The following is a 12,791-nucleotide window of genomic DNA, read 5'->3' on the forward strand; positions in this document are numbered from 1 at the left end:
TAACACACACTGCAGCCACTATCACGCTCAAGTGATTAAGCTTTACGGTAAGTCCGCGCCTCTTATATTCCCAATACGAAAACAAAGAGGAAGAAGCAGTCGTTCTGAAGTTATTTACTGGTCATAATTTTTTAGGCACCGAGGATGATGCAAGGAATGCAACAGAAAAACGAGCATCCACTCCGACCTAGCCATTCCGGGCAAGGTTCCATTCCGCAGACCCGATTGCGACTCCTCCGATAGCTGCAGTTCAAATGAAGTGGACAATGAGTCGTTTAAAAAAGTAAGTTGTAATTGGTCACACTGCAGCTGATATGCTACTTGCAGCGTAATTATTACCGACAGCCAAGTTTGGCTACCGTTGACATTGCGGCTGATGTGCTACTGCGGCGCAATTACAATCGACAGCCAATTTTGCTCTGCACGTGGTGCCGTGTCACACATGAAGCACCAATGCACTATATACTCCCCGCCCCCTTAGCGAATATATCAGTGCATCGCTGCTCCACTACTGCACGGGCGCCAGAACGTCGTATTGAAGATGTTAGTAAACTTGCAGTATGCTGAAGAGCTATTTTATTTTATTCTATCGTGGTATGAGCGCAGCTTAGTCACATTTTTTTGTACAATTGACTGGTTTAAAATTATTTTTGCTTGTGCGGATATACGTCCTGTTTGTGCTTGCGAACTAGAAGTGAAATTTGTGTGTTGGGTTGTCTGCAGTCATAAGAAACACGACATCAAGCTGCTGTTAAGCAGAAGACAAGGCACGTCAGCAACCGTTTTAAAAAGCAGCAGGGAGGCCTGCTGTTTGCTAATGCTGAAAAAAAGTACAGAGAAAGAGCTTCTGAAAGAAGTGAATATATATGCTCAGGGCTCAAAATACAAAAGCATTAGAAAGAATAAGCCGACTGGAAAATGCCCTTCGCAGCAAAAATTTCCAAACAGGTTTATCATTTCTTCATAAGCTGTTGTAACGCACTGCTGCTAGGGTTGTATGCAGCAGCAAGTTGCCCTATTCTTATAGCGTGCAATTTTGCTGAAAAGCAGAATGCAATGTAAGCTCATGGGTGGCATGGATCCATGCATATTTTTATAATCACTTGAAAATGTTCTTTTACAACTTTCACAGTGTGGTGGATATTAAAAAGAACACCACTTGGTCAAAATTTCTTGAGCCCTCCACTACGGCATCCCCTATAATCACACCATGGTTTTGAGACGTAACATGCAACATCATTACACTTTAATTGCATATCTCAACTGCATGCTATGTTTATAATATATATTATTTGACCATGCACACCTAGGATGCTACCGTGACAATTAAGGGTGCAATATACTTTATTTCTGCACACTCTACTTTTTCATTGCAGCAAAGAACCTTGTCCTTTGCGGGTGTTGGAGCCACAAGCCTCAAAAACAGAAACGACTTGCACCTTTGCCACCACTATGTGCTGCCACGCTGGAACCACCACAGCGACCACGGATAGCCCTGAAGTAGCCCACTCAAGTGTGAGGGAGGCTGCACCGCTTATCAATTATTTGCCCACTGACAGAGAGGTATCATAAAACTCTAGTATGCTTTGTCTTGGAGATATATTGCTTTGCTTTAATGAGAAAATGTGCATTGACCAACTAATGTGTGCACATCATCTTTGACTTGTTTTATAGGTGCAGCAGAGCAAAGGAATTGCCGTTCCCAAGAGGTTGTACAATCACCTCATGGGCTTGAAAAGACAGACCCGTTTTGTTCGTGACGCGGCCGTTGCCAATTTTTATACAGCAGGCCTAGTCGGTAGAAGTGTTACTGGCGCAGCCTCCAATCGGTCTAAAAGGGAGGCGAAATCTCCCTAGGAGAAAGAAACATATGCTGTGTTTTCAGGTAGGTGAAATTTTGCAATCTGACCAAAATTCATGGAAGTTGGTGGCTTTATTTTTGCACGTAATCAGCCGAGTTTTCACTGCCAACTTGCGTTTAATTACTTACTAAAGCTTCAAGTGTAGCTTTTGCCTGCTGGAGCTGGATACTTTTATGCAAGAATCCACAAACTAATTTTAAACAATATTAGAGAGGCAGACTGGTAGCACATCTACTTATTTCCTTGTCATATTGACTCCTCTATTTAGAGTGCACATAATTGTCGCTTAATAAGTGCCTGTAACTTGCTTTGTTTTCGATCATGCAGATTTCTTCAACCATTTTTTTGAAGCCCACCGTTATGATTGGAGAGGTTGAGCAAATGAAGAAGCTTCTCAATAAAGCTTTGGCAAACAAAATTAATGACTTTATGAAATCAAAAGATTGACCAAAGAATGGCACATCAAATAAAATATTTTAGTTGATTTCTGTGTTCATATTTGTGTCCTGCTTGCTCTGATGTAGTGGTGCACCTGCCAGTTGGATAAGCACCGATTCGCTTGCGGGCCTATCAGAGTAGAATGCTACACTTATAGGCTGGCACACGAGTACTGGTACACTGGTAGACTGGTACACTGATAGACTGGTACACTGATAAACTGGTACACTGATAGACTGGTACACTGATGGACTGATACACTCATAGACTGATACACCTATAGACTGACACAACTGTCAATAACCTGATAGCCTACCAGTTTTTCTATCAGAATTTTTGCTAAGAAATGCGAGACGATGAGACGCCGTTCGCGCTGAACTCGAATCTACGCCAGCAAAGCAGAAAAAATTTGAACTGATGCAGTCGGCTCTTGAAAGAAACGCCCTACGTCTGAAAAAAACTAAAAAAAAACCCGAACATAACTTAAAAAAAATGGAGGGAAGACATAACAGGAAAAGAGTGCACAAGGACACTTGAAGCTACTCTGCTAGAGCTTTATGAGAAAACACATGTGCTGAACTTTCAAAGCCTGTTTTCTCAAAATGAACTTTTTAGCCAGTTGTGGTCCTCAGGAAAGCGATTTCTCAAGAACTGCTGAACAGATTTGTGTACCGTTTGCTTTAATCTACTCCTAGATGATTTTGCCAAGGTGTAACAAGCTTCTTTTTTTGAAAATTGGTACCATTAATTATTAATAAACAAATAATTTTTGATAAATGTCATACCTACTGGCTACATCAAACTCAAAGTTGCATAAAATTTTTTGGAGGTGAAATTAAGAAAAAAAAAAGGCTCTTTAGCACCCTAGGATATCTATTCAGGGATGACCACAAATAATTTCAGCCTTCGGGTATGTCCTGGGATTTCTTCCGGCTCTTCTTCCGGCACAAAAGTGAACCACCAAGTAAGACCTCAGTAACTTCTAGAACCCTTAACACAATTTCATGAAACTTTGCAGTTTTTTCAGTTTTGATGTAGTGAACATATCCTGAAAGTTTCATTAGGATATCTTAAAAAATAAAAAAGCTCGGTTTCCGGAGTAGCCTCCCCCCTTAAGCGAAAGCCAAGTGCAGATGCCCTTGACTTAATTCCGAACGTCCGATCCAGTGCCTGCATACATGGGGTGGTCAGTGAACACTTGTGCAGCATGAGCAGGTGTTTTTGACTAACAGACGCTGCCTGCATCGGCCTCGCGAGGCGAGAGAGGGGGGGAGAGGGAGCGATAGTTGGCATGAAATGCGAGCATGGCCAGTAGGGGTGCAGACATCATCGCTGACGCCGGATTTGCAAGTATGTGGGACTATAAAATGCTCCGCATCTAAAAGAAGCTTGCATTATGCCTGCACCTCTGATCCAGATACAGACGACTGTACATATGCTAAACAAGAGTGACGGGACACTTCTGACAATGTACTCTCGCTGATTACATCACGTATTTAGGTGTACTTAAGTACGTTGTGCCGTTCTCATGGTTTTTTTATTGTGAACAAGACTCCCTCTCATATCGGGTGCTGAAAAGTCAGTAAACTTTGTGTTTTATGGGTTGGTGCATCCATTTGCATTTACCCTGAGAAGCAAGAGTTATGCACTTTCTCTTTCTTTTTTTTTTTAAGTGCCTTCTAGCAGCAGCGGAGAGAGAAGAGACTTTTTAGAATTTGATCAATGGTAATGCTCATTTTTGTGATGGTCGCACAGAACTGCTATCAGTTTCCATGCCAGGTTTTTCAGAAATTCCCTGAGCTTTGATTTGAGCAACCACAGGCCACGAAAAAATATAACAGGAAAGTTGTGTCCATTCGTGTGAACGAACATGTACATAATTTTGAGGCATGTGCACGAAACAGGCAACAGCTCACCCTGTTGTTCACGAAAGGAAGCTTCATGGAAAACATAACTAAAGCGATAAACAGTAGCTTCAAACACTCACGGCTACTCCTAAATGCCCCATCCCATCTCGCATGGCGGAACAAGCTTTAGAAGATAACACCACGCTTGTAATAACAAGTGACGGCGCAGTCCCCAAACACCCGCATTGCAATTTTTCGAGTCCTCACAAAGGTGGTGGTGAGCGCATATTGTATCTTTCCGGCATTTGCTAGCCCGAAATCTACCCAAAACCTTCCAGAGAGCTTCGACAACTAATTTGTTCAGGAAGCGTCCGGCGACCTTTGGGCTCCCCTTGGGTAGCCAGAACCTTCCGACCCCCCCCCCCCCCCCCCCCAAAAAAAACGAATGCCAACCGGAAGTGCGCCACGGAGGGGCGAGGGTAGGGGGGCAGAGGCGGACACGACACAATCTAGAGGCGGGAACGACACAATCTAAGAAACACGAGCACACTCTGGCTGGCCCCCCACGGGCAGCCTACAGTGGAAAATCGAAGAGCCCCATTGCTGAGAAGCCCCACTTAAGGTTAAAGGAACATAGTACTTTCATATAAATTCATGATTTTTTTTAAGTTTAAAAGCTTGCTATACCAGATTACATGCTCTAAACATAACAAATTTTAAAGCAGGACATACTATTTTACAGGTTATTATTGGCATTCTACTGAAAGTGAAATCCTGCTACAATTCAAAGTTGCTTCCACATCTTTTCAACCGGAAAGAATGATGTTTGTCTATGCCTCATTTCAATTAAAATACACATAATGTGCAAATTAGGAAGGTCATAACAGATATTCTTTTTATAATGTATAATATATACTATTCGAATTGGATTGAAAATTATTTAACGGAGCTCACTATTTGCTTCGAATTCACTATTTGCATAAGCCACACTTATGCCCCACAAAGACGACCCACCTCTGTGTCGGTGGGTTCTTCCTTGAGTGCAGTGGGGCACGTGGTCGCAATGTCTTCGAGCGACTGCAGTCCTGTTGTGGCTGCAGGCAGCAGTGTGGCCGGCTGAGCACTGCGTAGCGGAGCATTGACTACTGCCGTGCCCAGGACCAACTCGATGCACTGCTTGATCCAGAAGTGAGGACCAATCGTCTCCCAGTTCTGGGAGCACACGATGAACAACAGTCGTTCGTGCAGGCGCCGACGCATGCTGCTGTCGAACACCTGCAAGCCACCACAGAACAAGGCAGAATAACGAGATTGAGTGCGACCTCTGAAGGCATCAGTGAATGAGATCGTCCCTTTTACATTCCAAAGAAGTTCTTTTCAAGAGAAGAAAGTCAAAGTTTTAAGGGCTCATTTTTTTTGTTGACAAGATATTATTAAAAAGTAGCATTCAATAATGCCACGTAATGTATTGGGGATGCTACTAGTACTAAATATGACGTAAATACGAAGAAAGAAAAGTGAATGAAAAGATAACTTGCCCCGGAAATATTTACAAGTTATCTATTATCAAGAGATAACCTTTACGTGAAAAAACAAAATTAGTATTATGATCACTTCTGGAGGTGCCATTGCTTTCATGAAATTTGATGATATAACAAGTATTATTGGTGCAAGAGCCACTGTAAGCCAAAGAGCGCTACTATTATGATGAGAAATGTTCACTGTGGTCAATGGTTCGAAATTATGGAATATATGATGGCAGTAAAGAGGCCTTAAAAGCAGGCACTCTTAGTAAGCATCAAAGATATATACAGTATTACCTCTTTGACTTGAACTCGCATATCTGGAAAAATCGGCTGTCAAAATTTTCCGCGGCACCGAAAATTTTCCTATACGTACCATGTATATTTTTCGTCTTCTTCAAAGTATTTTTGGGCCGAATTGTGGATAACTTGAAATCTACAGGGAGTGGAATGAAAATTCCGCCGCCAGACCACTTCGTAACATTCGCACGATGCTGCCATGCCTGAAGTCTATCGATTTTTTTTTCTTATTTAGCTGCGCCTGCCATCCGTCTATGTTTTCCGCGAACACAAAGTGCACGAAGTCTCAGTTTAGTAACATATCAACTTTGTCAAGCAACCCTGTGCACCGTCATGTGACAGATGCCTTGAGTAGGGAGGTCCTCTGCACATGCTTAGCATAGTTTGTCGCGTTTGCTTTGTGCAGTATGCATAATTTTCCCCGAGATGTGATTTCCGTTCATTTGCGCTAATCGAGAGGTACGGATTTTTCACTGACTGTCATAAGCGGCAACTTAGTGTGAGTGTGGCAAGCGTGGCATCAAAGCAGTGCAAGTCGCTAACGCTAGCAAAAAAAGGTTGCCCTAATTAAGGAAGTGAAAAAAGGAGGCCGAAAGAAATCGAGCATCATGCAGGAATTCAACATCCCAATATTTATGCTTTTGATGGTGCTGAAAAACAAGCAAAAGATGCTGGATGGATTTCAGCAGACATTGTGAAGAACTTTGCCAAGAGGTCATCAAGTGTACAGGTAACAGTGCCGCCAAAAATGACACGACTTTTCTGGAGTACGCGTAGCAGGATGTGGTGATAACCGAAGAAATTATGAACGCCTAAATCCTTCAAACAGCGACTAACAAAGGGGATGACGAAGACAATGACGATGAGGAACCACCTCGAAAGGTGCCAACATCTTTTGAGACGAGAAACTTGCTGCGCTTGCTTCGAAATAAGGTCGAGTGCAGTGGCGAGGAAGATTGACAGATGCGATGCGTGAAGCATCTGGAGGACGCCTTCATAGGCCTGAGTACGACCGCAAAGCAGACGAGCATTAGGCAGTTTCTCTCTGCAAAATAAAATGGCAGTGCTGCAACACCCAGCCGGTTATGGTCTTTTGTATACTTTTTTTTTTCCTTTTAAAACTGTACGATAAAAAAGATCGGTTAAAGTTTTTTGTAAACCTTTTTCCCCCTTTTAAACCTGTACGAGAAGAAGGATTAGAAACTGCCACTGACCAGCTGGTAAGCAGTCGTGAGTTTTCTGAATACGCTCATTTTTCCCGGTCAGCGCAACTTTGCTTATGAAGAAAATCCATTTATCTCGAAATTCTCCCTGGTTCTTATGACTTCGAGTTAAAGAGGTATTACTGCACAGTCGAATCCAACTACAGTGAAATCTCGATAGTATTTATCTCAAGAGACTGCTAAAAATCATTCCAAATTTTAAGAATTTGTTGTTGTGAAAGTATTTAAAATTAGCGCAAAAAGTGAAAGTATGAACACGAACAAATGAGTCGCCTAGTTGTGCCTTGTATACATTTGTGACGATGTTAAGCTCGAATGAGTGCTAAAAAACAAACATGAAATATTACTGAATAAGGGCATGTTTATTTGAAAAAAACACGATCTATTGTGGAATTACCCACAGGCTAGCAGTGAAATTCCCACAGTAGTGGGCGATTCCACTGCTGAAAGACGAACTCTTACGTGCGTGTATTCTTCTTACGCACTGCGAAGCGTCAGCATTAAATACCACTTCTTTATGTTGGTTCGCACAAGCTGCTTCAACTTCGTCTCAGCTCTTGTCGCCGTTTCCTTATCACGACAAATGGTATATCTTATCGGTCGTGAGCTAAACTCACGTGCATGCTTCGTCGTCACACTGTTGACAGCATTCGAACGATGCACGAAAAATCATCGGCGACTTATACCTAACAGCCACTTGCGTCGCATTCTTCGCTGTCATAGCATACTTTCGAGCTGCTCCCAAAGATAAACTCGAACGTGCAACTGCCGACCAAAACGCTAGCAGACAGTCGTGAAACAAGCGCCCAGGTCAAGCTGTCCGATGAAAACAACGGGAACAGAGCGAAACACGAAAAAGGTCAAGCTGTCTGATGAAAACAACGCGAATGGAGCCTGACACGAAAAACAAGTACCAGGCGATGGTGATCGCGATAAGGCTATTGATTGATATGTGGGGTTTAACGTCCCAAAACCACTATATGATTATGAGAGACGCCGTAGTGGAGGGCTCCGGAAATTTAGACCATTTGGGGTTCTTTAACAAGCACCCAAATCTGAGCACACGGGCCAACAACATTTCCGCCTCCATCGGAAATGCAACCGTCGCAGCCGGGATATGAACCCACGCCCTGCGGGTCAGCAGCCGAGTACCTTAGCCACTAGACCACTGCGGTGGGGCGCGATAAGGCTATTGCACATTTGAATACAATGGGCAGATAGAGAAATACGCAGCCGCTCTAATAATGAGCATAGTGGCACTTGTTGGGCTGGGCATTATTTATACAGACAAGAAAAACTTTTTAAAATCGCTATTCGTTATTTTGAAGAGTTGGGAGATAAAAGGGAGATAAAATTAAATATGTTATTCTGAAACGTTCGGTGGTCTGAAGTTCGTAGTAGTTACATTAAATCAATGGACATTTAGAGGGAATCTTCAAAAAATTTGTTAATTTGAAAAAATCATTATACATAGGCTCCTTATAACAAGATTTGACTGCATATCAATCTAGTTTACATCGAAATATCCTGTATATCGAACAACTTTGAAACATGGTATAGTTATAGTTAGGTATAGTTATAGAACATGGTATAGAATATATAGTGAAAATAGCGGTTACATCGAACAAGGATAGCAATGACTCCCGATATATCGAACATCAAGCGGGGCCGACAGAAGTGCCCCTCAAAGTTGGCTTTCCCTCTTATCAGAGCAAAAGTGGCGCTCCCTCCCCTTACCCAGCTTACTCCAAAAATGGTTTAACCCAGCAGATCATGGCCCGCGCTCTTTCTACCGACACCGCATCAGTCAAGCCCCCCCCCCCCCCCCCCCGCCCTGCAAAAAAAAAAAAAAAAAAAAAAAAAAAAAAAAAAAAAAAAACTCGACTTGCCCCCGAGGCTATCAGGGCCTCTTTTACTTTCGTCTTGCAAGCATGCCGGTTGTGCGAATTATCTCTCTGCATTTCTTGTTTATTGTGCTTAGCATCGAATGTCTGAGCCATGATAATTAGCATGAAGCGGCAGGATTCGCCTTTCGCTGTTAAGATAAAAATTTTCAGTGGTGTCGAACATGGGGAGAAGAAATCAGATGTTGCGGCAGCGCACAAATATTCAAGGAACACTCTCAGCACAATCATGAAGAATAAGACGGAAATTAGGGATAAAGTGAAGAAAAGACCGTGGTCCCCAATGCATACGCACAGACGTGTATGAAGATGTCGAGGCAGCCATGTACAACTGGTCGTCGAGGTTTTGTCGTGCAAATGTCCCATGCCGTTTCTGTACTGAGTCGATCATGGGCTGCCGTGACAAACGAAATCATTTGAAATTGCTTCAGACATGCCGGCTTCCACGTGCTCCTGATAATGAAAATTCAGATGAGTGTGTGAGGAATGAGAGGGAGTGCCGGGGAGTTGAGTGTGGTTGACAGTCGAGGAACGAGATGACGCGCGAGTGGGGTTATATGTGGATCTCTGACGGTGTGTGTAGTTGACGGTCGAGGAACGAGGTGGCACGCGAGTGTCACGTGAACAGTGAAGGGGCGCGCGGGAAGGAGGGAAGCGGGACGCGGGGAGTCTGGATGTGGCACGGAAGTAAATGATTGTGTGAGCATGGTTCCCTGTTGTCAAGTGTATTGTCGTGCAAGACAAGTGCAACGAAGCCATTGCCGGTGCTGCTGAAATTTGTGGAATCTGTTGACGTATCAATGGTCAATAAGTTTGTGAGTGCAGATGATTATGTTGCGACCTCGGGTCGGCTCGAAAACCAAGACTACACTGCCAACACCGCACTGAGCACAAGTGAATGTCGGCACAACGACCAAAGTATTGATGATCCTCAGCCCACATCCACAGAGGCGATTGGTGCTCTTGCACTAGTTCGGTGCTTCTGCACGAATGTGGAAGGTTGTGGCGTCGCCTGCTCCGACTTTTAGACCATGTTGAGAAATGCGTGCTATCGGAAAAAAATGAAAGGCTATATCACGCTGAACTAAGCTAGCTTTGTCAATAAAGGATTTTATGATTATGTGAATTTTTGATGTCAAAATCTTTAGCAGGCTTATATTAAAGTATGCCCTATATTGAACTGACAGGCTTTTTTTTTTTTTTTTGCAAGTTCGATATATCCAGGTTTGACTGTACATAGAATAAAATTATGGCAATGATGTATGGGGTGGTCTATGGTTGTTCGATGACTGACAAGTGATCATTACTACGCAAGGTGAGCAGCAGTGAATAGCACATGTGGCTTTCAAGTCCTTTGTGTCCAAAAGCCCAGAGGCAAGTGCTTTTCTGTAAGAGAACAGCTGCAGCAGCAGCCTCTTTAAAAAAAAGCCCATGCTGCAGTTCCCAGGCTATATAACATTAAAGTTATGTAAATCTTTGAAGAAGTGCAAAAGTGAGTCATACTTAAAAATGCCTATGAACATTGATGAATGAAGTGGGAGATGTTGCTGGTGTGACGGAAAATGCTTTTCTGCAATACTGTCTAAACTGTGCATTCAAGCAGGACATGAAAGAAAGTCAATGGCCCACTGCACTTTCTACATATCAGTGGGTTGCCACCAGACAGAAGGTGTGCATGTGTACTAATCTCATTCTGCAAAACGTAGCTTCTGCATGACGTGACTTTAACACTGGTGGGCAAATGTCAAGACGCGGTTTGATGATATGCAATTTATTTGTGGTTTCTCTATCCTACGAGCACTGTCAGTGTGCTCTCAAGAATTTCTTTAGAAGGGGCTTAAGGCCCAACGAAGGGACTGCAAATGATAAGTCGGCAGCCCTTTCCTTGACGAATAGAGCTAGCTTGTCTTCCAAGACATTCCCTTGAATCTTGCAGTGCCCTGAAACCCAGCACAATACAACATGCTGTTCAAGTGCGTACGTGGTGCACAGAAGTGAACTGAGCGAGATGATGATAGGATTTTTGTGTTTCTTGAGGGTGTTCAATGCTTTTATAATGCTTAGTGAGTTGGTGCATATAGGTGCAGTTTGTAATTATTTTACCTTATACAGAAGCATATTTTGCATAATCTTTGGAAGTAAAAGTAATTGTGTCAGTGTATAGAATGACGGCGTCACAGAATGATGGACCGATCGCTGCATAAGATACACGAGTGTAGCATTCTGAAGCACAGTGGAACATTGTTAAACTGCAACTGACGCGGACGCAAACAAACTACGTTCTAAGCGGTACTAAGGGCTTGCCTGAAAGTAAGAAATTTGAGCTTACAGTAGATTCTCAGTAAACGGAACCATTAAAAATACGTTCCATTTAAAAGGAGTTTTGTTTACTGAAAGGTGACTATGGATGCAGAATACAAGCCCGAAACCAAGCGTTGCAGAGGCAATGGTTCCATTTAGGCAGTAGTTCCATTTAACAGATGTATGTTTACCGAGAGTCTACTGTACTTGTAAATAAAACTAAACATGCTACGTATAAAAACCAAAAAACAATTTTATTTAGCAGAAATCAAACACTAGAAGTGCATCACTTTCATTTGCGGCTTCAGCGGCCTTGCAGCAACAATTTCAGCTTAAAAGCCATCCAAATGGAAGGCCAACTGGTCCATCAGCCCTGTCTTTTTTGCGAACACCCGCATCACATCCAGCGCTTGCGCTGCTTCAGCTACTGAGGGACATGGCACATTCTGCAGCTCAGGGTTGTCGTCATCATCGATGTCCTGTTCCTCAGTGTTGCTCCCGCTCGACGATTCGCCATAGGCAGCATCGATGAAGTCACTGTCGGATAAACCTTCCCACGTTTCAACGTCTTCATCAATGTCACAATATGTGACAAACGCCACATCACCGCAACCTTGTCGCTCCAAGACTGCACAGATGAATGCCTCGCATTCTCTGTTGTCAACGGCTTCTTCGGTCGTATCCATTGCACTTGGGTTCGTTTGTTGGGCGGGCACAACGAACTGGACACACACGAAGCACTTATGAACATTGGTGGGTTCTACCTATTGCCAGGAATAGGCCAGCAAGTGGATGGCGCCTAGCATATCTATGATGTATGTTTTGCCACTATCCATCGCAATAAACATCTTTTGCAGCAAGCTTTTTTCTGTGAAGGTGCTTCACTGGCCAGGATACAAGGTACAGCTGCGTGCTGCCGGGCCGCACTGCTGCCCGTTTTTGCTCACGCAGATCACGCCGCCACCGCACAATAATTTTCGGCGCGCCGCCGTTCCTCTTATCTTTATCTGAGCACGGAACCTGGGTGTAAAATACATGACTTCATCTGCTTTTTTTGCAGCTTTAAGATTTTTGAGAGCGGCATTTGCGGTGACATGACTGCTCTCTCGTTTCCATGTTTGCATGCACTGTTTATGAGGGCCCTGAAACAGGTTCTGAAGATAGTCAAGCATGTTATTCTCTCTTGGTGTTTCTCATTTTTTTAGGGCCCTTCGTGATGCCAGAACAGTGACTTACATGACATTATTAGGGCACATGCTCTAGAATGGTCTATATATGAGAAATATGAGCTGCAAATTGTTTTTTAACCTATTTTGCCATGCATTTGCCACCCGCCGCCCCTGTTATTCCTCGCGTCTCGAAGGACTATCATTGGCAAATAACTTGTGATTTC

The 12,791-nt window shown here is 43.3% G+C and overlaps 1 protein-coding gene across 7 annotated transcripts in view; it reads right to left on the minus strand.

The window, feature by feature from the left end:
* The window catches only part of Nipped-A (Transcription-associated protein Nipped-A), a 991,444-nt gene that overhangs the window by 339,276 nt on the left and 639,377 nt on the right, over positions 1–12,791 (minus strand). For all 7 annotated transcript variants that reach the window (XM_075869412.1, XM_075869408.1, XM_075869400.1 and 4 more), the window contains one exon: positions 5,162–5,422. In XM_075869412.1, the coding sequence (XP_075725527.1) occupies positions 5,162–5,422 (261 nt within the window). The remainder of the gene's footprint in view (positions 1–5,161; positions 5,423–12,791) is intronic.

Source organism: Rhipicephalus microplus, chromosome 1 (assembly GCF_043290135.1).
Source record: "Rhipicephalus microplus isolate Deutch F79 chromosome 1, USDA_Rmic, whole genome shotgun sequence".
Classification (NCBI taxonomy): domain Eukaryota; kingdom Metazoa; phylum Arthropoda; class Arachnida; order Ixodida; family Ixodidae; genus Rhipicephalus; species Rhipicephalus microplus.